The sequence below is a fragment of the Pan troglodytes genome, chromosome 7 (assembly GCF_028858775.2).
Source record: "Pan troglodytes isolate AG18354 chromosome 7, NHGRI_mPanTro3-v2.0_pri, whole genome shotgun sequence".
In the NCBI taxonomy this organism is placed as follows: Eukaryota; Metazoa; Chordata; class Mammalia; order Primates; family Hominidae; genus Pan; species Pan troglodytes.
In genome coordinates, this window is record NC_072405.2 from 50,573,433 (window position 1) to 50,600,583 (window position 27,151).

General features: G+C 49.5%; 1 protein-coding gene across 17 annotated transcripts in view; it reads left to right on the forward strand.

Annotated features, from left to right (window-relative positions):
- The window catches only part of IKBKB (inhibitor of nuclear factor kappa B kinase subunit beta), a 61,079-nt gene that overhangs the window by 448 nt on the left and 33,480 nt on the right, over positions 1 to 27,151 (forward strand). For 7 of the 17 annotated variants that reach the window (XR_010159240.1, XR_010159242.1, XR_010159241.1 and 4 more), the window contains exons 2-5: positions 594 to 727; positions 17,115 to 17,209; positions 18,637 to 18,754; positions 21,920 to 21,989. Coding sequence is in view for 13 of the 17 variants with exons in the window: in XM_024345145.3 (XP_024200913.1) it covers positions 623 to 727; positions 17,115 to 17,209; positions 18,637 to 18,754; positions 21,920 to 21,989 (388 nt within the window). In the remaining 4 variants the exon portion in view is untranslated. Of the gene's footprint in view, positions 1 to 29; positions 256 to 593; positions 728 to 17,114; positions 17,210 to 18,636; positions 18,755 to 21,919; positions 21,990 to 27,151 lie in introns of those variants that run through there. The other 10 variants (XR_010159243.1, XM_054656682.2, XM_054656683.2 and 7 more) reach the window with 4 other exon arrangements.

Consider the following 27,151-nt stretch of genomic DNA (forward strand, 5'->3'; position numbering starts at 1 on the left):
CCCTCGTGGGTGCGGCCCGGGTGCCACCTGCAGGCCCCGCCGCCCCGCTGCCTGCAAGGCCCGGAAGACCCCTCTGTGCCGCTGGGAAGTCGCAGCTTGCGGACTGGGGAGCGTTTCACTTGTGCGGGTTGGAGTTCGGGAAGCCGGGAGAAACAGCTCTCCCTGGGGTGGCTTCTTGGGGTGGGTGGCTTTGAGGGGAACCTGCGATTTATGGGAACATTGTAAAGAAACACGTGACCTCGGCGACGCTCAGAAGTAGGTTCTGCCCCTGCCACCTCGGGCAGAAGGCGGGCAGGCCTGGGCGCCCCTGGTGGAGTCAGCTGGGGATCCCCTCGCTAGGGCAAGGGCGTGGGCATCGCCTCCCTCGGTGACTTTCTTCCTTGCCTGATGCCACAGCAACCGGCTGGGGGAGGGTGAGAGGGACAAAAGTTTGCCACAAAGTTTGGACCAACCAAACACATTGGTTTCTTTACAAAGTAAAAAACCAGTTGTATTTTTCTTCTCTCCCATTCAAGAGCAGTGGTATCTCTTGCCTTCTCCATCCCTTTGAGCTCCATTTTTTTCTTAATCCTAACCTTTTTTCCCCATCCCAGATTGCTTATAGAGTTAGCACGACATCAGTATGAGCTGGTCACCTTCCCTGACAACGCAGACATGTGGGGCCTGGGAAATGAAAGAGCGCCTTGGGACAGGGGGATTTGGAAATGTCATCCGATGGCACAATCAGGTAGGCCCTCTGTGCAGCTTGGGGAGGGGCGGGGAACCAGGCCCCCTCCTCACTGCCTCCACTTTCTCTGATCCTGCTGGGCCAAGGGCTCACCTTTGGCTTTGGTCATCTTGGGACAGTGAATAGGGGGACTGGGAAGAGGGCTTCAGGACTTGTGAGCTGACTCCAGGTTAGTGGTCTCCATGCTTTATTGACTATGTCACCTAAATAAATAGTAAAATAAAGTTAAGCTCTTAGTCTCTATTATATATATATGGTAACAGTAGAATATCATGTACTAATATATACTGATATTATATTTTAGAAAACATATAGAAATAGGAAAATTTAAAGGATGAGACTAAATAAATAGTTTAAAATATTTTAATTCCTTGAGGCCAGTAGTTCAAGAGCAGCCTGGGCAACATAGCAAGACCTCGTCTCTACAAAAAAGTTTTAAAAATTAGGCAGCCAGCTGGGCGTGGTGGCTTATACCTGTAATCTCAGCACTTTGGGAGGCTGAGGCAGGCGGATCACGCAGTCAGGAGATGGAGACCATCCTGGCTAACACTGTGAAACCCCATCGCTACTAAAAATACAAACAATTAGCCAGGCTTGGTGGCACGTGCCTGTAGTCCCCAGCTACTTGGGAGGCTGAGGCAGGAGAATCGCTTGAACCCATGAGGCGGAGGTTGCAGTGAGCCAAGATTGCGCTACTGCACTCCAGCCTGGGTAACAGAGTGAGACTCTGTCTCAAAAAAAAAAAAAAAAAAAAAAAAAGTTAGGCAGCCATGGTGCGTACCTGTAGTCCCACTACATTGGAGGCTGATGTGGGAGGATTGCTTGTCCAGGAGTTTGAGGCTGTAGGGAGCTATGATTGTGCCACTGTACTCTAGCCTAGGTGACAGAGTGAGACCTTGTTTCAAAACCATTTTTTTAAAATTATTTAAAATGCCGGGCGCAGTGGCTCACACCTGTAATCCCAGCACTTAGGGAGGCCGAGGCAGGAGGATCACTTGAGGTCAGGAGTTTGAGACCAGCCTGGCCAACATGGTGAAACCTCATCTCTACTAAAAATACAAAATTAGCCGGTGTGGTGGTGCATGCCTGTAATTTCAGCTACTCAGGAGGCTGAGGCAGGAGAATCGCTTGAACCCAGGAGGCAGAGGTTGCAGTGAGCTGAGATAGTGTCACTGCATTCCAGCCTGGGCGACAGAATGAGACCCTGTCTCAAAAATATATATATATATATATTTAAAATATTTGCTAATTATGATGTCTTCCCAGTATTGCTTGCAATACTGCACGGCAAAAAATAAGCAGATCCACATGAAAGTGAGAATTTCATTTAGAATGATGATGAAAATCCATATTTCAAATAATTAACATTTTTTAAAATTTTGTAGAGATGGGGTCTTGCTATGTTGCCCAGGCTTGTCTCAAACTCTCATCCTCAAGCAGTCTTCCCGTCTTTGCCTCCCAAAATGTTTGGATTACAGGCCTGAGCCATGGGACCTGGCCTCAGCTGAGGTTTTTTTTTATTTTTTGTAGTGATGGTGGTCTCACAATGTTGTCCAGGCTCGTCTAGAACTCTTGGCCTCAAGTGATCTTCCTGCCTTGGCCTCTCAAAGTGCTGGGATTACAGCCATGAGTCATTGAACCTGGCCTGTTTTTATTTTTAATTGACACATAGTAATTGTACATATTTATGGGGTACAGTGTGATATTTTGATACATAATGTGTAATGATCAAATCGGGGTAATTGGCATGTTCATCACTTGAAACACTTATCCTTTTTGTTGGAAACAGTCAAAATTCTTTCTTCTGGCTATTTTGAAATATACAATATTTTTTTTTTTCCGGAGACAGAGTCTCGCACTGTTGCCCAGGCTGGAGTGCAGTGGTGTGATCTTGGCTCACTGCAACCTCTGCCTCTTGAGTTCAAGTGATTCTCCTGCCTCAGCCTCCTGAGTACCTGGAATTACAGGTGTGCACCACCACGCCCAGCTAATTTTTGTATTTTTAGTAGAAATGGGGTTTCACCATGTAGGCCATGCTGGTCTCAAACTCCTGACCTCAGGTGATCGGCCCACCTCAGCTGCCCAAAGTGCTTGGATTACAAACGTGAGCCACTACGTCCGGCCTGAAATATACAATAAAGTTTTATTCACTGTAGTCACCCTGTTGTTCTATAGAATACTGTAACTTATTCCACCTAACTGTAATTTTGTACCCATTAACCAGTCTCTCCCTATTTCCCTCCACAACTCCCCCCACCCCCACCACCCTTTCCTGCCTCTGGTGACCACTATTCTACTTTCTACTTCTGTGAGATCAGTTTGTTGTTGTTGTTGTTGTTGTTGTTGTTTTGAGACGGAGTTTTGCTCTTGTCGCCCAGGCTGGAGTGCAGTGGCGCGATCTTGGCTCACTGCAACCTCTGCCTCCCAGGTTCAAGTGATTCTCCTGCCCCAGCCTCCCGAGTTGCTGAGATTACAGGTGCCTGCCACCACACCTGGCTAATTTTTGTATTTTTAGTAGAGACGGGGTTTCACCATGTTGGCCAGGCTGGTCTCGAACTCCTGAACTTAGGTGATCCCCACCCCCCCCGCCCCCCGTCTCAGCCTCCCAAAGTGCTGGGATTACAGGTGGGAACCACCGAGCCTGGATGAGATCAGTTTTTTGTTTGTTTGTTTGTTTTGTTTTTTGAGATGGATTCTTGCTCTGTTGCCCAAGCTGGAGTGCAGTGGCACAGTCTTGGCTCGCTGCAACTGGTGTCTCCCAGGTTCAAGCGATTCTCCAGCCTCAGCCTCCCAAGTAGCTGGGATTATAGCCGTGCACCACCACGCCTGGCTAATTTTTATATTTTTAGTAGAGACAGGGTTTTACCATGTTGGCCAGTCTGGTCTCAAACTCCTGACTTCAGGCGATCTGCCTGCCTCGGCCTCCCAAAGTGCTGGGATTACAGGCATGAGCCACTGTGCCTGGCATTTTTTTTTTTTTAATTTTTAATTTCTTTGGAGATAGGGTCTCAATCTGTCATCCAGGCTGAGTGCAGTGGTGCCATCATGGCTCACTGCAGCCTTGACCTCCTGGGCTCAAATGATCCTTCTGCCTCAGCCTCCTGAGTAGCTGGGACTACAGGTGTGCGTCGCCATGCCCGGCTAATTTTTGATTTTTTGTAGATAGGTCTGTCTGTTGCCCAGGCTGGTCTCGAATTCCTGGACACAAGTGATCCTCCCACCTCAGCCTCTCAAAGTGCTGGGATTACAGGTGTCAGCCAACAGACTTTACCCAACTGAGATCAGTTTTTTATTAGCTCCCACGGATGAGTGAGAACATGTGGTATTTATCTCTCTGGGCCTGGCTTAATTCCCTTAATGTAATGCCCTCCAGGCTCATCCATGTTGCCACAGATGGCAGGATTTCATTCTTTTTTATGGCTGAATAAGAGTACATTGTGTCTGTGTACCACATTTTCTTTGTTCATTTGTTCATTGATGGACATTTAGGTTGATTCCATATTTTGGCTATTGTGAATAGTGCTGCAGTAAACATGAGGGTGCCCATATCTCTTTGATAAACTGATTTCCTTTCCTTTGGATAGATACCCAGTAGTGGGATTGCTGGATCATATGGTAGTTCTATTTATAGTTTTTCTTTTTTTTTTTTGAGACGGAGTCTTGCTCTGTCAACCAGGCTGGAGTGCAGTGGCATGATCTCAGCTCACTGCAACCTCCGCCTCCCAGGATCAAGCAGTTCTCCTGCTTCAGCCTCCAAGTAGCTGGGATTACAGGTACATGCCACCATACCCGGCTAATTTTTATGTTTTTAGCAGAGACGGGGTTTTACCATGTTGGTCAGGATGGTCTCGAACTCCTGACCTCAGGTGATCCGCCTGCCTCAGCCTCCCAACCTGCTGAAATTACAGGTGTGAGCCACTGCGCTAGCCTTGTTTGTAGTTTCTCAAGGAACCTCCATACTATTTTCCATAATGGCTGTGCTAATTTACATTCCCACCAATAGTGTATAGAGTTCCGCTTTCTCCACATCCTTGCCTTCATTTGTTACTTTTTGTCTTTCTGATAATAGCCATTTTAACTGTGGTAAGATGATATCTCATTGTGGTTTTGATTTGCATTTGTCTGATGATTAGTGATATTAAACATTTTATCATATACTTGTTGGCCATCTGTATGTCTGAGAAATCCCTGTTCAAATCATTTGCCCATTTGAAAAATTGGATTATTTATTTTTTTGCTGTTGAATTGTTTGAGTTCCTTGCATATTCTTGATATTAATCCCTTGTTGGATGGATAGTTTGCAAATAATTTCTCCCATTCCATAAGTTGTCTCCATAGGTTCCATAGGTTTATTCTGTTTTTTCTTTTGCTGTGCAGAAGCTTTTTAGTTTGATGTAATCTCATTTGTCTACTTTTGCCTCTGTTAACTGTACTTTTGAGGTCTTATCCATAAAATCTTTTCCCAGACCAATGCCCTGAAGCACTTCCCGTATGTTTTCTTGTTTTTTTTTTTTTTTTTTTTTTTTTTGAGACAGTCTCACTCTCAGCTGAGACAGGTGCGATCTCAGGTCACTGCAGCCTCCATCTCCTGGGTTCAAGCGATTCTCCTGCCTCAGCCTCCTGAGTAGCTGGGATTACAGGCAGCGCCATCACACCCGGCTAATTTTTTTTTTTTTTTTTGAGACGGGGTCTCGCTCTGTCGCCCAGGCTGGAGTGCAGTGGTGTGATCTCGGGTCACTGCAAGCTCCGCCTCCCGGGTTCATGCCATTCTCCTGCCTCAGCCTCCCAAGTAGCTGGGACTGCAGGTGCCCGCCACCACCCCCGGCTAATTTTTTTTTTGTATTTTTAGTAGAGACGGGGTTTCACTGTGTTAGCCAGGACGGTCTCAATCTCCTGACCTTGTGATCTGCCTGCCTCGGCCTCGTGCTGGGATTACAGGCGTGAGCCACCGCACCCGGCCACGTGTGGCTAATTTTTTTTTTTTTTTTTTGCAACGGAGTCACGCTCTGTTGCCCAGGCTGGAGTGCAGTGGCTTGATCTCGGCTCACTGCAACCTCTGCCTCCTGGGTTCAAGCGATTCTCCTGCCTCAGCTTCCCAAGTAGCTGGGATTACAGGCACCTGCCACCATGCCCGGCTAGTTTTTATATTTTTAGTAGACACGGGGTTTCACCATGCCGGCCAGGCTGTTCTCAAGCTTTTGACCTCAAGTGATCTGCCCACCTTGGCCCCCCAAAGTGTTGGGATTACAGGCATGAGCCACTAACAGGCGCCTGGGCTGTTATTTATTTTTAAAAAGCCAAAAGCCAGCTTCCTCCTCCTGCCGGCTGAACCCCACGCAGTCTGTCTGCACCTGCCTCTCCATCATTCCTCCCCTTGGCTGCCTCTGTTTTGAGCGCTGAGCCCTCTTGCCAGACAGGCCTCCCCCTCCTCCACATTCCTCCAGGACCAACTCTAGGCCATCTCCTCCGCATATGCGTCTGGGATGGCTTTGTTCTGTGGCAACTGGTTCTCCCGGTGAGTTCCTCTGGGCTGGTTCCTGTGCCGCCCTTCCTGTCTGCATGTGGAGTAAGTCTTGTCAGGACCCTACATTCCTGGTCAGCCAGGGCTGGGTCTGGCCTTGGAGTTCCTTCAGTTCTCCTGTAGCAAGTGCCTGACGTTGTATATGTGCTAGGTGCCCCAAATCATCTACTCTGCCAGTCCACAAATATTTATCGAATGTCTATTATGTGTACAGTGGTAATTAAAGCAGACCTTTGGAGAAGGGAAGGAGCCATTAGTCAACTAATTATAAATGTAAGCTCCTAAGTATGGTAAAGTGTGAGTTGGGAGAAGGACCCAGTGCACTGAGACCTTCCGTTGGGGTGGGATCAGTCAGTGTCAGAGGAGGTTCCCCAAGGAAGTGACACTTGAACTGAGGCCCTAGTAGAAGTCAGCTTGACAGAGAAGGTGGGAGGAGAGTTCCAGGCCAAGGGAGAGGCTCCTGAGGGGCCTCTGTGGAGGGCAGGTGTGGCAAGTGGGCAAGACTGAAGGCCAGTGTGGCCGGAAGGGAGGATGGGGCACAAGTGCTTGGGTGGCTGAGGGTGGACGGTGCGAGTCAGATCCTGTGGTGTTTTTTGGGCAGTTTCAGCTGAGGAGGTTTTGTTTTGATGGAGGAGCTGTGGAACGATGTTAGAGGGAGGCGCTGTGCCCATGGGGACAGATTGGGAGGGCCCAAGCAGTGGGCAGCGTGCTGGGAAAAAATCAGCTCTCAGAAGAAATGCCTTGATCCATAGTGCGCAGTAGTTCTCATGGAGTAGCTACTCCCACCAGGGCTGACTTCAAGCCACCAGTAGTTTAATAGCCCGCTCCAGCCCGATTCCTGAGTAGTTAACAACCAGCTCTCAGTGACTGCCACTAGGGTGTCACTGGCTCCATCCCAGTGATGCAGGCAGACCAGGTCTGAATGTTTTGGAGTCGTCTAGGTGAGAGATGGGGAGAGGTGGGCAGACTTAAGAGATATTTAGGCCTGGTGCGGTGGCTCATGCCTGTAATCCCAGCACTTTGGGAGCAGAGGCAGGTGGATCACCTGAGGTTGGGAGTTCGAGACCAGCCTGACCAACGTGGAGAAACCCCGTCTCTACTAAAAATACAAAATTAGCCAGGAGGCTGAGGCAGGAGAATTACTTGAACCCAGGAGGTGGAGTTTGCAGTGAGTCGAGATCGTGCTACTGCACTCCAGCCTGGGCAACAAGAGCGAAACTCTGTCTGAGAAAAAAAAAAAAAAGAGAGAGAGATTTAAGGAGTGGAATTAACAGCGCTTAGTGGTGGAGTAGAGGTGGAGGGGAGCAGGAGGAGTGGAGTGCCTGCAGGTCCTCAATGATGCCTACCCGTGAGCCCAGCCCAGGCCAGGAAGCTCTCTACCTTCCTTCCCCATGGGTTCTCCCCAAGTTTGGGAAATCTCTAGGGCTGCTTTGGGTGCTGAGGAGAAGTCTTTGATCATTGTCCAAGTTCAGAAGATGAGCGTGTATGTTCTCTGTTGGGAACCCCTCTGTTCACAGCCTCTTAAAAGAAGCAGCTGGGCTATGGTGGTGTTGGTTCCTTGACTCTCATGGTTTTACTCCACGTAACAACAGTGTGCACTTTCCTGACACTCCATGCACTGTATCTTGTCTGCAGAAGAAGGAATGTTGTAGTTATCACAATAGAAGTTACATGAAAAAGCCCCTAAGCATGGGTATCCTCAGTCAGAGAAGTGGCCTGATAATCAGAGGCATCATTTACTGAGAATCTGCTATGCGCCAGCATCAAACTAGGTATTTACGTGCTTTCTCTCCAGCCCTCACAACTCTGAAAGGAAGTACTGTTGTCTTTGTTCCCATTTTATAGTTGAGGAGACTGAAGCACAGTCTCTGTGACTCACCCACAGACCTGAGCTCGCAAGCAAAGAGGCTAGGATTGGAACCTGCGTCTGTTCGGAACCCAACCTCATGCTTTTTCCATTGTGCCTGTGGCTTCTCCGTGGTGAGGACTCAGGGTGGGACCTCGGTGTTCCTTAGGCTCTCATTGTTCCCCACAGTCTAAACCTTTTTGAAGCAGGAAGGGGAAAACACTTCTCTATTGATTTTTTGTTGTTTGTTTTTTGAGACAGGGTCTCCCTCTGTCACCCAGACTGGAGTGCAGTGGCTCGATCAGGGCTCACTGTAGCCTTGAACTCCCAGGCTCAAGGAGTCCTCCCACTTCAGCCTCCTGGGTAGCTGGGACTACAGGCGTGAGACACCACGCCTGGCTAATTTTTTTATTTTTGTAGAGATGAGGTCTTTCTATGTTGCCCAGGCTGGTCTCGAACTCCTGGGCTCAAGCAGTCCTCCTGCCTTGGCCTCCCAAAGTGCTGGGATTTCAGGCATGAGCCACTGTGCTTGGTTGAAAAACACTTCTTTGGAGGACAAAACACTTATAAGTCTTCCTTGTTAGACAGAGAACCCCACATTGAGTGTTTCCTAGGGAGGGAGGGCAGTGAACAAGCGAGCCCCGCCACAACCTGCTTCCCCTGTTCTTGTGGTTCTCCTGCCACGCGGGCCTCACCATTCCACATTGTGTTGGGACTCCCTAAGACCTCCAGCCCAGGGGTCAGCACAAACCACTTCCCAGTACCGTTTAGATAGGCTGATATTTTCAATGAGAACTTTGTTAAATACAAAGGAAGAGGAGGAGGAGATAACCGAGTGCCCCCACCTGGCAGCATGTTTTGGGAGTGGGGGCGGGAAACACGATACTCAGTCACACAGACCTGGGTTCAGATCCTGGCTCTGTCAGCGTCTTGGCTGTGGGTCCCCACTTTTTGCATGGATTATGGGGATTCTCCGATACTGATCTCCTCAGTGCTGGGTCCCCAACATGGCTGGGCAGGATGTGGGTCAGCTGCCTTCTGGAAGCCACCCAGGGTACCTTGTGATATCATCATGTTCTGTGTACACTTGGCTGTGAGGAGGGCCAGGAAGCGCTGCCTGGGGCCCTGCGGGATGCTCGTTGGGGTGGAGGAGGCAGTGTGTGCACTGGCTGTTAGAAGGCAGAGTATTAACGATCCCTTCTATGAAGCAGCACGGACCTGTACTTGTCCCTTTATGGGACAAGGCAAAGCTTACCACAGCTTATCTGTGTGCTTGGAAGCCTTAAAGCCTCTGCTCCGTTCAGTCACTTCTCTAGGGATTTATAGAGCCTGGGCCCGAGCTCTGTCGGGGATACCAGGAAAAAAGGGTCCCTGCCCTTCGTGTGCTTACTCTCTGATCACAGTGATCCAGGGAGCATTCAGGAATGCATTAAGTGAGTCTAAATCCAAGCACTGAACTGCATGGATAACAGTGGCTGCCATTTTTCCAGGGCATCATGTGGCATCCGAGCTGGGTTCCCTGTCCGCATGATCTCTCCCGAACGCTGGGGAAGGGAGGCTTCTTGGGGTGAATGGAGCTTTAGCAGGATCTGGATAGGAGGTACACTTTCGAGGGCCTGGCAAGAAGACAGAAGCCGACTCAGGTGGGCAGAGCAGCATCTCCACAGGGCCAGAAAAGGAAGTGAGGCTGCGGTCGTTTATTCCCGGCTCCCTGTGGTCGGATGCTGTGTTTCATTTTAGCTGACATCCCTGGAGTGGATGGAGCGATCCCCATCTTATGGATGAGGACCTAGATGCTTGTACCATGGGCTTCTATCGCACCTTTACCAGGCGGTGGGGGAGGGAGTTACACCTGGACCTGCTTGTCTCCTGAGCCTGAGTGCCTGGCTTCTGTGGGTGAGGCGGCAGGCCACTGTGCCCCTTGGGGGTCTGCACTGTAGGGAGTAGGGTGAAGAAGTCATGGCCCTCTTAGCATAGACCAGGCGATGCTGGGGCCCAGGGTCTGTCCAGTCACCTGCTGAGCCAGGGGTGAAACTGCAGCTGGATCCCGGACCTTTTTGGCTCCCAGCCCTGGGTCCTCCTGCCCAGTCTCTCTGGTCCCAGCCCTGCACCTCCTTTCTGAAGCATTCATTTCAGGGGGCGGGGTCTGAGAAGGAGGAGGAGGTTTTTACTAATTGCCCCCATGTCCACAGTGGACTGGTTGGATGCTTGCCATGATAACGGGACACTGGGCTTTCTGGGCTAAGGGTCTAAACGTAGCTCTTGGCCTCTGTGAGTTTCCCCTGAGTCATTGGAAGAGGCAAACTTGAGGAAGCTGGGCCCCTTTTGTTTCTCCTGTGACTGGGTCTTCAGCTCGCATCTGCCAGGCACCTTTTGGTCTGAGGATGTGCTCCCCCTCTGCCTTTTTTACACCTTATGACACACATGCTTATATATAAGTTTTATGTTTACATGCATCAAAGGCAAGGAATTGCAAACTCTGAGGACCTTCATAATCACTACATTCAATCTGGACATACAGGGGACCCTTTCTCCGTTTTCTCAAAATACAGACCAGTTTTTTGTTGTTTTGTGTGTGTTTATTTTTTGAGACAGGGTCTCACTCCAGTAGTCCACGCTGGAGTGCAGCAGCGTGATCACAGCTCAACGCAGGTCTCGCTCTATTGCCCAGCCTTGACTTCCGAGGGTCAGGAGATTCTCCCACCTCAGCCTCCCAAGTAGCTGGGACTACAGGCATCTACTACTATGCCTGGCTAGTTTTTAAAAATATTTTTAGTAGAGACAGAGTCTTGCCATGTTGCCCAGGCTGGTCTCAAACCCCCAGGCTCTAGCGATCTACCTGCCTTGGTCTCCCAAAGTGCTGGGATTATAGGTGTGAGCCACCATGCCCAGCCACAAAGCAGTTTTAAGTTTTGTCCTTCACGAGGAGTTCATGTACCAGAAGTTGGGTACTGAGATGGTGCAGGCCTAGTCTGGGTTTCCACAGAACTAAGCTAAGACTCACTAGATTCCAGGAAAAATAAAGTAAGCCATCCTTCTTACCTTACATGTGTTTGAGTTCCACTGCTAGTGAAGAACAAACTCCCTGGGGTTTCAGAACCGGTGATCGTAGCCTGCTTCTGTTTTAATTGAATTTTGCTTTCTAGAGCAGGTATGTTTTTAGTAACAAAGTCATTCTGTTTGCATTTCTGTTTCAAATGAAACATTACTCATGGAAAAACTGGGAATATTTCAGAATACTTCCTAGAGGCAGATGAAGGCCACTGTGTTAGGAAAAGTTTAAGTATGTCTGTATCTACGCAGACCTTCCTAGGCCCAGGGAGTTAGGATTTCGCCTCAACTCTAGGGCGAAGCTGAGCTGTCTGTGAGTAGAAAGTTAGTTTTGGTCTCTATGCCCAGTTATTTCAAGACTTGTTCAGTGTTCACATTGCTGAGTTCAGTCTTTTTAGTTTGCATTTGGATATTTAAGACCAATATCAAGTCTTCAGTATCAGAATCTCCTCCTGATTCTGGGTTGGGCCAAGTGACAGCTGTGTATCAGGTCCAGTGTTTGTGTTGGGCAAAAGACTGCAATTATCCAATTTGTAGCTAGACAGATTACCTAAAATCACTTAATAAACTAAGTCATCTAATCTTTTTTTGGATCTGATGATCTGTCCTGTTTCATTTATGGTAGGTAGAATAATCCCCCCCAACCCCACCAAGAAATCTGGATCCTAATCCCTGAACCCATGACTGGGTGGGGCAGCATGGCAAAGGGAAATTAAGGTTGCAGATGAAATTAAGTTTTCTAATCAGCTGACCTTAGATGGAGAGATTGGCCTGGCTTCCCTGGGGGTCCCAGTGTAATCCCAAGGGTTCTTAAACGTGGGAGAAGGAGGCAGCAGAGCCAGGGTCAGCCGATGCATGTGAGGAAGATGGCGGGCCATGGCTGACACAAGGATGGGCTAAGGGGCTATGAGCTGATGAAAGTGGCGCTTCTAGAAGATGCAGAAGGAAAAGTAGGGAAACAGACTCTCCCCTAGAGCCTCTGGATGGAGCATAGCCCCACCAACATCTTAGCTCAGGGAGACCCACATCAGGCTTCAGCAGATAGAACTGCAAGGAAATAAAGTGTGTTATTTTAAGCCACCAAGTTTGTGGTAATTTATTATGGCAGCAATAGAAAACAAGTGCCCTCTTCTGTGTATTGAAGTTACATTGCTGCAGATTTTTCAGTATCTTGGTTTAGTCTCAGTCATTCTGAGGTAACGAACCATAAGTTACAGTCTCTTTGGCTAAACCATTGCTTGGAATACTGTCCATGGAAATGTTGCAGGGTGGATGGAGGTGGATAGATGCTCTTGGCAATGGCACCTCAAGCTGCAGCGGGGCCATCGGTCTCTGTTTGTGGAACCCTGCGTTCCCCACGTCTGAGCTCCTCTGCAAACTCCGCCTAACTGGAGGCAAGTGTCTGTAGCAGTGTCTCAGTCGGCTCAGTGCTGCTATCACAGAGTAGCTGAGAATGGGTAATTTATAATGATTTTATTTCTCATAGTCCTAGAGGCTATGAAGTCCAAGGTCAAGGCATCATCATAGGGTGAAGGCGAAAGGGCAAGAGACAAAAGGGACCAAACTTGTCCTTTTATAACCATCAGTCCCACCTGGGATGCAGAGCCATTGTGGCCGAATTGCCCCTTAATACTGAGGTGATGTCCTGGCGCAGTGGCTCACACCTGTAATCCCAGCACTTTGGGAGGCCGAGACGGGTGGATCACGAGGTCAGGAGATGGAGACCATCGTGGCTAACATGGTGAAACCCCATCTCTACTAAAAATACAAAAAATTAGCCGGGCGTGGTGATGGGTGCCTGTAGTCCCAGCTACTAGGGAGGCTGAGGCAGGAGAATGGCGTGAACCCGGGAGGCGGAGCTTACAGTGAGCTGAGGTCGTGCCACTGCACTCCAGCCTGGGCGACAAAGCGAGACTCCATCTCAAAAAAAAAAAAAAAAATACCGAGGTGATACTGCTACAACAGGAATTGGCTTTCATTGAATTATGGAAAACTGTGGAACTTAAGCCATAGCAGATATCGTCAGGCAGAGCTGCTGTGGATGAAGCTACCACAGAACTGGGCAAAAATGAGTCTGAGCACTGTGGGGAAGTGAAACCTGAAAGCAAATTCACGTCAGCCTGAGAACAGACCAGGAATCGGAAGGTACAGGGAGGTGTAACATGGTCTGCACATCAATTAAAGAAACGTTATTCTTTTTTTTTTTTTTTTTTTTTGAGACAGAGTCTCACTCTGTCACCCAGGCTGGAGTGCAGTGGCACGATCTCGGTTCACTGCAACCTCTGACACCTGGGTTCAAGCGATTCTCCTGCCTCAGTCTCCCGAGTAGCTAGGATTAGAGGCACCCACCATTGCACCCAGCTAATTTTTTATTTTTAGTAGAGATGGGGTTTTACCATGTTGGCCAGGCTGGTCTCGAACTCCTGACCTCAGGTGATCCACCTGCCTGAGCCTCCCAAAGTTCTGGGATTACAGGCATGAGCCACCATGACTGGCCAGAAATGTTATTCTTTTGACACATTCCCTAATTCTTGAAAAGCTTGAGATGGACTTGTGTCCACCATGGTTTGTACCACTACTAATCAGTTTAATAGCAACAAGGTGGCCGGGTGCAGGGGCTTAGGCCTGTAATCCCAGTGCTTAGAGAGGCTAAGGTAGGAGGACCACTTGAGGCCAGGAGTTTGAGACCAGCCTGGGCAACATAGTGAGACTCCGTCTCTACAAAAATAAAATAAAAATAAAAAAAATTAGCTGGACACAATGACACATGCTTGTAATCCCAGCTACTTGAAGCTGAGGTGGGAGGATCGCTTGAGCCCAGGAGTTTTAGGCAGCAGTGAGCTATGATCACTCCACTGCACTGCAGCCTGGGCAACAGAGTGAGACCCTGTCTCTAAAAAGAAAAAATAGCAACAGGTTTTACAATTGTTGAGAGAGGTCAGCTCTTGTTCAGAGAGCGCCTCAGAATCTAGGCCAAAGATCAGGGTTCTACTAGACAAAGAGAATGAGAAGGATACTTAGGGCAGAACCTGGATGCCCATGCCTACTGCCGCAGACTGGACTGAGGGGGTCTCCCATAGTCACAGACGTAAGCTTGTGGCTGCACCATGGGTGAACCTTGGAAACAGTGCTCAGGGAAAGAAGCCTGTCACAAAAGGCCACATGATATATGATTCCATTTATATGAAATGTCCAGGACAGGCTAATCCGTAGAGACAGAAAGAGGTGGGTGGTTGCCTAGGACTAGAGGGGCTCAGGGGGAGTAGGGAGTGGCTGCTGATGGGTGTGGAGTTTTGTTGTGGGATGGCAGACATGTTCTAAAGTGTGCCGTGGTTTTGGTCTCACAACTCTTTAGTATGCCAGAAACTATTGAACTGTGTAATTTAATTGGATGAATTGTATGGTGCATGAATTATTCTCAATAGAGCTGTTTAAAAAAAGTAGGCATGCAAGGTCACCATCTGATGGAAAGCTTAGCCAAAGTGGTATTGGGCTTTGATGAAAGCAGCTTCTGAGAGTATTTTAGAGGTGTTGACAGTACCTCCTTTCTGGCATGGAGGCTACTGTTCCATTTCCACCTTTTTTTCTGAAGCTTTTGGTTCTTGGTGTCGGTGTTAAATATTGGTTTATTGGTCAGTGACTCAGTGGTCTTATTAGACAGCTTCTGGTGTATGTGGAGGTTTCCATTTTTCCTTTTCTTGCTGTGAAGGTCCTTGTTCCTGCAGGGATCCTGGCCAGTTTGGTAACTGTGAGACTGAGGTGGCTTGAGTGCCATGGGAACAGCCACACTGGGAGGCCTTGCCACAGTCCTCTATGTGTCTTTTTTTGTTTTTGTTTTTGTTTTTTTTTGAAACAGGGTCTTACTCTGTTGCCCAGATCTCCTGCAACCTCTGCCTCTTGGGCTTAAGCAATCCTCCCACCTCAGCCTCCTGAGTGGCTAAGACTACAGGTGCATGGCACCACACCTGGCTAATTTATGCATTTTTTTGTAGAGATGGGGTTTTGCCACGTTGCCCAGGCTGATCTGTGTGTCTTTTTAAGTCCCATTCAGTACCATGTCTGTTGCTCACTTATAAGATTTATGATTCTTTTCAGTTTGTATCTTCATAAACTGAGAAAACAGAAATTGGCCTAACAGGGCCTCTAGGACATCCTTCAAGTGAGCCACAGTAGAGTCTGGTACAATGCTGAAATCTTCTCCTACTGCTGGGTGCCCTGTGCCACCCTGCAGGTGTGGCTCTTGCCCAGGTGTGTGTGCGGGTAGGGAGTTTCGTGCTGTAGGTACACAGGAGGTGCAGGATGTTGGTGCAGGTCAGCTTGTTTAGCAGTGGCAGGATCGGCTCTCAGGCTGGGGCTCCGGGAGCTGCTGCCTTGGGCAGCTGCTGCCCTGCAGTTGTCTTGGAGACCCCCCATAGCCAAAAGAGGTGACAGTGGTGCAGTGGTGACTCCCTTGTGGCTGCTGGAGTGCCCGAGGCCAGAGCCGCTTTCCCTGCTGCCCATGCCACAGCCTCAGGGCCTGCCCGTCTCCAGTGTCCCCACTCATGCACCAGGGAGAAGAGGGGAGGCCGCCAGGAGCCAGTGGCTCAGCTCATGATTCACCAGGTGGAGGAGCCACCACTGAGGACGCTGCTGGTTACCTCGATAGAGGTTAAAGCCCATGAAGATGGACAAGTCTATAATTTAACAAAGAGAAGAGAAAACAGCCTGTTACTCTGCAGAAAGTAACTCTTTGGCATGTGCACTGAAGGAATTACCTGTTACAGGAGTATAGCAGAGGGTGAGACCCTCTTGAGCTCGGCAGACCGTGGTGCCCATGCACCTGTGCTGGCAAGTGTAGCAGAGCAGGGCCAAGCGCCAGGGTGGGTGGGGCCGTCTGGCTGCAGTGTCGTGGGAAGAGTGGCTGGAAATGCAGATGGGAGCCAATCTCTGTAGAATGTTAAACTGGAGTACTCGGATGACCTGGGTTCCCTGCTCTGCAGGGTTACTAATACCTGCTAGAGGCTTGTTTTCAAGCCCTGAAAGATGGGTGTCAGTATTCCCATTTTACAGAAGAAACTGAGTCAGACCAAGTGGTTTACCCAAGGTCACATAGCTAGTAAATGGCACAGTTGGAATTTGAACCAGCCAGTGTTTCATCTGCTATATTATGCCATATTATGCTTGCGTTCTCTCTGAAAGGACAAAACTCTCACATGAAACAGTGAAGACACTCAATGTGGTGTTCACTATTAGGTTGAACCACATGCAGGTGCCATTTTTGTAGGTCAATGTGGTCAATTATCAGCAGTGTCCCATGGGTCAGCCTAATACAGCAGCAGCCGGGGTTCGGACAGGGAAACCTCTCTGCGCAGGAATGGTCAGTAGAGGTTTCATGGCGGAGCTGGGAATGGAGCAGGGCCTTGAAGGCTCTGTAGACTCTGGATGGATAGAAATGAGGTGGGAGAGGCTGGGTGCGGTGGCTCACGTCTGTAATCCCAGCACATTGAGAGTGCGAGGCGGGCAGATCACTTGAGGTCAGGAATTCAAGACTAGCCTCACCAACATGGTGAAACCCCGTCTCTACTAAAAATACAAAAATTTGCCAGGTGTGGTTGCGCATGCCTGTAATCCCAGCTACTCAGGAGGCTGAGGCACAAGAATCACTTGAACACGGGAGGTGGAGTTTGCAGTGAGCTGAGATTGTGCCAGTGCACTTCAGCCTGGGCGACAGAGCAAGACTCCATCTCAAACAAAAAAAAAAAGAGAGAAAGAAATGAGGCTGGAGAGGTTGGGTGAGAGGTGGAGTGGTAAGGAGACAGCCCAAAGGGCAGGTGCTATGTGGCTGTCGATCAGGGTGTACATGTGACCTCGGAGCACCAGGAGGTGATTGCAGGTAACGCTTGGGGCCTGGAGACCCCTCCCATGCAGCAGACAGGGTGGGATTTGGCCTGCAGCTTGCTCTGCTGGTCCCCACTGTGCTGTTTCTGTAGGAAACAGGTGAGCAGATTGCCATCAAGCAGTGCCGGCAGGAGCTCAGCCCCCGGAACCGAGAGCGGTGGTGCCTGGAGATCCAGATCATGAGAAGGTGAGGGCCTCGCGCACAGGGACCCAAGGGAAAGCTGGAGCAGCAGCCCCCGGTGTGTCTAGAAAGGAGAGTCTTGCTGGGCGCGGTGGCTCACGCCTGTAATCCTAGCACTTTGGAAGGCCAAGGCGGGCGGATCACGAGGTCAGGAGATTGAGACCATCCTGGCTAACACGGTGAAACCCCGTCTCTACTAAAAATACAAAAAATTAGCCGGGCATGGGTGGGCGCCTGTAGTCCCAGCTACAGAGAACACCAGGGAAGGGGGAAGGGCGTGCTGCACACTCTGTTGGGATTACTCCAATGACAAGGAAACCCCGTCTCTACTAAAAATACAAAAAATTAGCCGGGCATGGTGGCGGGCGCTGTAGTCTCAACCACTCGGGTGGCTGAGGCAGGAGAATGGCGTGAACCCAGGAGGCGGAGCTTGCAGTGAGCCGAGATCAAGCCACTGCACTCCAGCCTGGGCAACAGAGTGAGACTCCGTCTAAAAAAAAGAGAAGAGAGTCTTAAATATCTGCCCCTCCATCAGGGCGCCAGCCTGGCAGTCTCCACGGTGACTCTGCTGCTTCTAAAGACACCAGAGGAAGAGCAGCTAAAGTCCACACTGGGCCTTGTCAAGGGCTGTTCATCAATTTCATTGTATTAAATAAGTTAACACAGTTATCACAGTGACTTTTCTTTTGTCAGCAAAAAAAGCCTTCTTTCCTCCTATATTTCCAGTTCCAAGGTGGTATGTGACCGTTCTCTGCTGTCATGCTGTCGCTGACATTTATTCCTCTAGTGTGGAGACGGGGCTGTCCATCTGCCTGGTGGCTGCTGACCACCTAGCTAGTGAGGCGTGAGGTGGGCTCCGAAAGAGCCAGTGAGGAGGACACCAAGCAGGGGCTCCTCTGCCAGCCTCTTAAAAAGAGGAGGTGCCATTTGGTTATGTCATGGTTCCATTTGGTTACATGAGTTCCTTCTCAGACCCTTCTCTTTGTGTCCACCTTGGGGTGATGTGTGTGCATGAACCAACCTGCCGAAAATTAAACAGACAAAAGAAAAAAAATATGAAAACAAAAAGAGCAGGCACCACCTTGTTTGCCTGCTTGCGTGTGTGACACATCCTCCCCGTGTGGAGGGCATGAGATTGGAAGGTCCTCGTAGGAGCAGTTTGGCAGCACGATGAGGACTTGGGATGTGGCACGCACAAAAAACTGAAGTTACACGCAGTGTGCCCTCAGGGTCTGAGTTCTGGTGCTGTGAGTGGGGCTGGGTGAGCGCCACTGACCCAGGCATTGCAGTTGGCCACCCGTCCTGGGCTCTGTCTTCCTCTGTTTCAAAGCCCTGGGTTATCCTGGGCCTTTGTTGCTGAGACCTGGTGGGGGTGGTGGGGATGGGTCTGGGCAGGAGCCTGGGTCTGCTCTCATCGGTTTTCCTCCTCCTAGGCTGACCCACCCCAATGTGGTGGCTGCCCGAGATGTCCCTGAGGGGATGCAGAACTTGGCGCCCAATGACCTGCCCCTGCTGGCCATGGAGTACTGCCAAGGAGGAGATCTCCGGAAGGTGAGGCTCCCACGGCTGCCAGGTGCACAGCCTGTCTGGGCAGGTGGGACACCAGGAAGAGGGATGGGGAGACCTTTCACTTCTGTCATCATCAGGAAGCTTGGGGAGCCCCAGTGACTCCAGCAGGGCTGCTTTGCCTCTCAGATCCTCTGTTCCCTGCCTACCTGGGGCTGGTGTGTGTGTGAGTCAGAGGCGCTTCCGAGAACACCAGGGAAGGGGTAAGGGTGTGCTGCACACTCTGCTGGGATTACTCCAATGACAAGGAAAACTCATCACAGGTCTGGGCGTGGGGAAGGACTGGGCGAGTTCCAAAACAAATGCTTCCTCCCTGGGCATGTTAGGGCCACGTTAGGCCTTTGTTGCCAGCGCCACTGCTCTCCTTATTAGGAGGGATTTTATTCCAGAGATGGGACAGCACCACACACGGGGGCAGGGAGCATAGCAGAGAGGGAGCAGGATTCATGATCAGAGAGCCGGGCCAGGGCTGCAGACCCGCCCCAATCCATCCGATCCACCTGACCCACCTGGACTCATCTGTGGGGCTCTATTCTCCACCTTCTCACCACACCACCTCCTCTTCCCTAGAATGTTCACTTCTGGTGGGTGGATGGCAGCCCCTCCTGGTCTCAGGGGCAGTTGGGTGCCCTCCTCCCCATTTTTCCCTATGACAGTACCACACAGCCTGCTAGTACATGTTACCTCATTCGATTTCCAAAAGCTCACACATGGGTGCACAGGTATGGTTCCCACATGATGGGTGGATATCATGGCCCAGAGAGGTTGGGCCTCACACAGCTGTAGCAGCAGAGCCTGGGTCCCAGCCCACACAGACCCAGCTGTAGGCCACCTCTCCATCTCTGAGGCTGAATAAGGCCATATAACATTATGAAAACTGGAAGCTCTGAACAAAATAATTTTTTTTTTTTTGAGACAAGAGTCTCGCTGTATTGCCCAGGCTGGAGTGCAGTGGCGTGATCTCGGCTCACTGTAACCTCCATCTCCTGGGTCCAAGCGATTCTCCTGCCTCACCCTCCCGAGTAGCTGGGATTATAGGCGCCCGCCCCCACGCCTGGCTAATTTTTGTATTTTTAGTAGAGGCAGGGTTTTGCCACATCAGCCAGGCTGGTCTCGAACTCCTGACTTCAAATGATCACCCACCTCAGGCTCCCAAAGTGCTGGGATTACAGGTGTGAGCCACTGTGCCCAGCCAACAACAATTTTTATTTTAATTGAAAAAGAGGTCGGTTGCTCTGCGAGTGCACCTCTTCACTCCAGAAGGGTCACAATAGTGGGGGCGGGAGCCCAGGCGTTTATTCCTGTTCAGTGGCCATTCCCAGACACACTTCAGGTGCTGTTCTCACTGTTCCTCCAGGCCCTTGTGCCTCTTAAAAAAAAATTTTTTTTTTCCACTTTGGAAAGCTGAGACAGGAGGATAGCTTGAGGCCAGGAGTTTGAGACCAGCCTGGGCAACATACCAAGGCCCTGTCTCCTCAAAAAATAAAAAATGAAAAATTAGCCAGGTGTGGTGGTGTGCGCTTGTGGTCCCTACTACTTTGGAGGCTGGGGTGGGAGGATGGCTTAAGCCTGGGAGGTTGAGGCTACGGTGAGCTATGATTGTGCCACTGCATGCCAGCCTGGGTGACAGAGCAAGACTCAGTCTCAAGAAAAAAGATAATCCTGTCTCAGAAGAAAGAGACAGATAAATAAAATAAAAGGAAACTTTCCATGGGGCTTGGCGTGCTGGAGTGGCTCTCCCTGGAGATAGGCATGTCCTGGGAGTGGCACTCACAGCAGGATATGAACACAGCCCTTGGCATGACCCACAATGAGAGATGGGGGAACTCAACAGCACTTCGATTTTCTCCTTATTTTTCTAACCTTTGACAGTCACCCATTACTAACTGCAGCTGTGTAGAGATAAAGCCATGTTGTAGTCAAGTGGAGACTTCTCAGAGGGCAGTCTGGAAGTAGGTGGGATGTGGCCAGATTACAGAGGGCTCTGAAGTGAGGCAGAGGCTTTTAGACTTGGTCTTTTAGGTGGCAAAGAGCCAACGAGCCAGGGAAGAAGAGATCGAAAGTTTAACATGACTGGCCTGGCATGGGTTGCAGGATGATTGAGGGGGAGGCAGGAAGAGCTCGCATCCTAAGGGACCCCTGTCCTTGCTGTCACCCAGCGGGGTTGGGGGAGGACACTGTTGCCCAGTGTCTTGTTATGTGTTGTTGCCTTTGTTCCCTCTAAAAAGTTCAAATCTATAATATACCCGTGGGCACGGAGAGGCAGGCTTGGCCAGCACATGGGGACATGTAAGAGTTGATGTTAAAAGTCTACATGCTGGGTACGTAAACAGATGAGTGTTTATGAATATGACGTGAATTCCGACGGTGAGGCTCAGATGGGAAGCTCCTCTCTCCGCCCTCCTCGGAGGCCAGCTCCCAGCAGCACATGGAGCCTCTTGACAGTCGAGGGGGCCAGGAAGGCAGGGGATTAAGGGCTTGGGCTTGAGTTTCAGATTGACCTGGCGCCGCATTCCAGCACTGCCCTCTCACAGCTGTGTGAGCTGACAGGTATCCGACCGTGTAACCTCAGTTTCCTCCTCCAACACGGGGATTCCACCCGTACTTACTCAGTGGTGGTGGTTAGTATTAAATGAGGTCACGCAGGGAAGGCTTTGCTGAGCTAATCTGTGCAGAGCTCTTCCAGCCCCTGGCACGTAGTAAGTGCTCAGTAACTGTTCTCTACTGTTACCATCACCCACATGGCTAGGAGATGGCAGGGCGGTGGTCGGAGGGTGGTTTCCAGTCATGCCCTCCCAGCCTGGCCCGTCTCTAGGACTCTGATGCACAGAGAATTCCTATTTCCTGTGCTTAGACTTCAGCCTGCCTTGCTCAGAACTGCAGCAGCTGGTGAGAATCAAACTTTACTCACCCCAGAGGCCCCTTGCTGTGAGGATGTGAGAGCCCTGGGGTGGTCAGGACTGCTTCCTCTTCCTCCTCCTCCTCCGGCCAATCCCTGCTAGTTCTGCAGCCCTGGCTTCCTCAAAAGCAGGTCCCCTAAAGACCAGGGCCCAGGGTCAGCACTCTGGTCACATGGGCTGGTAAGAGACGTGTGGATTTCCGGTGGTTTGTGACCACCAGCTCTGATGCTGCTTTTCACTTTCTTGACAGTACCTGAACCAGTTTGAGAACTGCTGTGGTCTGCGGGAAGGTGCCATCCTCACCTTGCTGAGTGACATTGGTAAATCCCAGTCCCGGAAGTCAGGCCGTGTCCTTCAGGGAGAGTGTGGTGCCCCTGTGAGTCCCTGCGGAGCCCTGCAGGCAGACACTTCAATCCTTTGGTCTCTGTGGAAGGGGAATGGGAGCCCGGGGAGGGGGGACCCTGGTGGAGTAGGGAGGTCAACAAGGAGTCAGCCAGACAGATGCTGAACTCAAATAGGTTTCCCTTCCTTCCTGATTAACTCATCAGGTGAATTATGATGTATAGGGAATAACAGATTTCCTTTCCCATTATAAAGCTCCCCTCCCTCCTTTCCTGGAATGGCCGGCGCTGGAATAAGTTGTCACTCGAATGAGTTTTGTCCCTTGGCAGTGAATTTTTCCGCTCCCACGTAGGCAGTTCTTTGCCAATGAGAGGCGTAGGAAAAACTGTCCTTGTTTAATCAAGGTACTGTTGGCGTCCCCAGATGAGGGCATCTGCGGCACCCTCTGAGAAGGCCAAGCTGGCCATTCATGGAGAAGAGTGACCTCAGCCTGCAGCGGTCAGTGGAGCCTCCTAGACCCTGGCGCTCACTCAGGAGGGGTCTGAGGGCTGGGTGCTAAAGGTCAGCACCTGGCCCCAGCCTGGGGAGACAGGGAGAGGGACTTGCTCAGAGCTTTTTGTTTTTTTTAAAAAATAATCTCCAGGGTTGTTGGTGCAAGTTGATAGTTGGGGTCTAAGGTTTAGAGTTATCAGAATTTATCTGTGACTCTTTGCCTCCAGATTTGGAGAATGATGCCATTTTCATCCCTCCCCTACCTCAACCTTTCAAAGCTGTATACATTTTTTCTTTTTGTTTGCTCAAGTTTTTTTGGAAAATTGTCAAATATATAGAAAAGTTAAAAGAGTAGTACAGCAAAACTCACATACCGTTCCCCTCGGTTCACCAGATGTTAACATTCTCCCTCATTTGTAAAGCTGTCTTCTCTAAGCCAGGGCCTGGAAGGGTTGATGGTCCAACACTGTCTTGCTAGTGTGGGTCTGGTCTCTTCCTGACTGCTGCTTTTGACAGAGGAGAAGCAAGAAGGAAAGGAAGGGGAAAAGTCAAGCAATGACATATTTAAGGTTAAGATCCAAATAGTCTGACACAGAAAATTCCCATCTTGCTCTGTGCTGTGCTGTGTCTTCGTCCCTTTGGGTGGAGTTCACATGGAGGATACGTTGACATTACATCAGTTTTATTTGACTCGAATGAGCACCCAGTGCTAGCCCAAGGGACCCCCTGCACATGGCCCGCATGAGTCTCTTCTGTCTACCTAGAGCATAATCCATCAGTTAGAAATTCCACTTGTTTTCTTGACACCCTGACCCAAGGCTCACCCATCCATGTTTTGCTTGGAGGCTTACTTGATTGTATTTTTTACCTCAGTGGCCAGATTCTTCATTTGTTCTCTGTTGAATTGGGTTGAAGGCAGGTTAGCAGGTTGGGGAGTATTCTCTTGCTTTTCTTGGGTGATTTTTATTTTGTTTCTCTTTGGTTAAAGCTTTGTCAAGTTATTTTTTTTTGGATGTTTTTCTCTCAGATATTTTTCTTTCACTCCTTAGGCTGTTGATGACTTTAGCAAGTAGTTATTACGAAAGTCTTTTTTTTTTTTTTTTTTTTTTTTTGAGATGATGGCTTACTCTGTTGCCCAGGCTGGAGTGCAGTAGGCGACCTCAGCTCACTGCAACCTCTGCCTCCTGGGTCCAAGCGATTCTCCTCCATGAGCCTCCTGAGTAGCTGGGATTACAGGAGCACACCACCACACCTGGCTAATTGTTGTATTTTTAGTAGAGACAGGGTTTCACCATGTTGGCCAGGATGGTCTCGAACTCTTGACCTCAAGTGATCCACCCATCTCAGCTTCCCAAAGTGCCGAGATTACAGGCATGAGCCACAGCGCCTGGCCAAAAGTCTTTAAATTATTGGCACAAGTGCCGGGCGCGGTGGCTCACGCCTGCAATCCCAGCACTTTGGGGGGCTGATGCGGGTGGATCACAAGGTCAGGAGTTCAAGACCAGCCTGGCCGAGATGCTGAAACCCCATCTCTACCAAAAACACAAAAATTAGCTGGGCATGGTGACAGGCGCCTGTAATCCCAGCTACTCGGGAGGCTGAGGCAGAAAACTGCTTGAACCCAGGAGGCGGAGAGGTTGCAGTAAGCTGAGATTGCGCCATTGCACTCCCGCCTGATGACAGAGTGAGACTCCGTCTTGAAAAAAAAAAAAAAAAATTATTGGCACAAGTGCACATAACTCTCAGCTTCCTCATATGGTTGTTTATTCTGCAGGTGTTTTGCTGCTGATATTCACAGAACCTCTCTGGTTACGTATTCTTTTGGTCTGGGTCCACTTTGAATTCAGTTACTATTGACTTGTGTGGTAGCTTTTATATTATTTTATTCAAATTGTGTGCATGTATGTATTTAAGTTACACATAAATTAGAATAATGAAAACAGGTGCTTCTTAAGTGCTTGTGTGCTATAGGTCTCCTATAGATAGATAGGTAGGTGAATATTAAATTCTGTAGGTTGCTGATTCTCTGTCTGTCTTCTCTGTGACCCTGAGTTGGAAATAATTTGACTTTGAAGTACTAACTAGTACACTACAGTTAAACTTCTTGAGGGCACAAACTTCAGTCACTGCTTATCTTCAGCATCTGGAATAGCAGTATATAATCTTCTCTATAAATATTTGTCAAATGAGAGCTGGGTGCGGTAGCTCACGCCTGTAATCCCAGCACTTTGGGAGGCGGAAGCGGGTGGATCACCTGAGGTCAGGAGTTTGAGACTAGCCTGACCAACATGGAGAAACCCCATCTGTACTAAAAATACTAAATTAGGCCAGACGCGGTGGCTCACGCCTATAATCCCAGCACTTTGGGAGGCCGAGGTGGGCAGATCACGAGGTCCGGAGTTCGAGGCCAGCCTGGCCAACATGGTGAAACCCCGTCTCTAATAAACGTACAAAAAAAACAAAAAACTAAAAACTAAATTAGCCAGGTGTGGGGCATGCCTGTAATCCCAGCTACTCGGGGGGCTGAGGCAGGAGAATCACTTGAACCCAGGAGGCAGAGGTTGCAGTGAGCCAAGATCGCACCATTGCACTCCAGCCTGGGCAACAAGAGTGAAACTCCATCTCAAAAAAAAAAAAAAAAAAAAAAAAAAAAAAAATTGTCAAATGAATCAAATAAATCCTAAAGGAAATTAAAATAAGTAAGGACCTAGTTTTTTTTTTTAAATCAAATGTCCACACATCATGAACAGCTCCAGGTCCAATACTGGCTCCTTTGCTTATTAGCAGTGTGACCGTGGGCACGTTACTTACACCCTTTTATTAGCGGTAAAATGGGAGCGTTACTCACCTTGTTAGAATTATGGAATAAAATGAGATGATATAAATAAAGCTCCTAGCACAATGCTCTGTTCCTGCAGAATGTGCAGTCAGCAAGTGTTAGTTCCTTGCTCATTTCCTTCCCGCTCTGGATTTTGATTTTTGGCCTCTCCTTTTGGAAACCTTCAGTGCCTTCTTTAGGGCATGACCTGAGGCTGGATCCAGGGAACCACACGGGTGGGTGCCTTCTGAGACTCCCATCCTGGAAGAGGCCAGCCTTCCTCAGACCTGTTCACATCTCCGCCACCTTTTGGGTGCAGTGCAGCCCCGGTTTTGTTTTTGAGGCTGCTGATGAGCTTGTATTTTACTTTTATCCCTGTTTCTGATTTGTATTCTAAATCCATTAAATTTCTTTTTGCAAGGATCTGGTGACTGAGCCGGAGTTCATCTAACGTAGCTCTTTTGTATTTTGGAACATTTCCTGAGCATATTTTGTTCCAGTTTGTTCCAAGTGCTGGCCTCACATTTCCTTTGTTGGAGTTGCCACTGCTGTTCTCTGCCAGGTTGACTTCAGATAAGTGGCAGAGCCACACCCTTGACCGCTGGGTCCGGATTCATTGCCTCTTCTTCTGGTTTAAACTGTTGGCCTCTACTCTCTTCTGTGCTGCTAACCTCCCAGAGACACCCGCTCAGAACAGTGTCAAGATAACAGACATGGATAGGATTTTTCCACTGAATTTCAAATTGCCCAAGAAGAGGCTGCAGAGTGCCTGTGAGAAATGAGCAGATGGCCAGGCGCGGTGGCTCATGCCTAGAATCTCAGCACTGTGGGAGGCTGAGGCAGGTGGATCACCTGAGGTCAAAAGTTTGAGACCAGCCTGGCCAACATGGTGAAACCCCATCTCTACTAAAAATACGAAAATCATCTGGGCATGGTGGCGTGTGCCTGTAGTCCCAGCTCCTCAGGAGACTGAGGCAGGAGAATCACTTGAACCCGGGAGGCAGAGGTTGCAGTGAGCCAAGATCGCGCCATTGCACTCCAGCCTGGCAACAAGAGCGAGACTGTCTCAAAAAAAAAAGAAAAAAGAATGAGCAGCTGCCTGGCGGGCACAGAGGTGAGCCCCCTGCATCCTGGCCAGGACTCTTCTGCCAGACCATCACTCCATGCTGATAGGAGACTGGGACCCATGTGGAGCAGCTGGAAATGATATGGACTGCCATGTAATGTGACCCTAAAATAGCTCAAGGAAGTTATATGTGAGTGGACTTTATTTAAACAGTCTTGCTCATTATCCTTTGGAAAACATTGGCATGTGTTTTCTTTTGTCAAGGGAGGCTCAAAATTCTGGGCACTCAAGATTGCAGGGCAGGCTGTGGCGCTCTCTCCTGCCTGATGGGGTGTGGCTCTGCTGGGCGGGCCTGGGTCTTATCAGATCTTAGATTGGAATCAGCCTTTCCTGGATTCTGCAGGTGGCCAGTCTGCTGTGGTGACACCATCCTGTGCTCCAGGCCTTTCGGGAACCCACCCCTCTGTTGCTGTCCCTGCTTCCTTCTCTGAGCCCCACCTCTGTTCCTAGTGGAGCTGCTCCTAGCAGGCATCCAGGACTTCAGCGTTAAAGAACAGAGGGTTTCAGAGAAAACATTTGGCTTTGGGGAAGAGAGCTCCATTCCAGGAACTGCACATCAGGTGCACTGTCTAGCATTGTGGATCTTCTGACTGGTTCCGTTGCATGCATCCATCTGACTGAAGTGTGGATTATAGCAAAAGATCATTTGCACATAAAGCTTTTTGGAAAGCATAAGTAACCAGGTTAATAAATACAGTAACAAT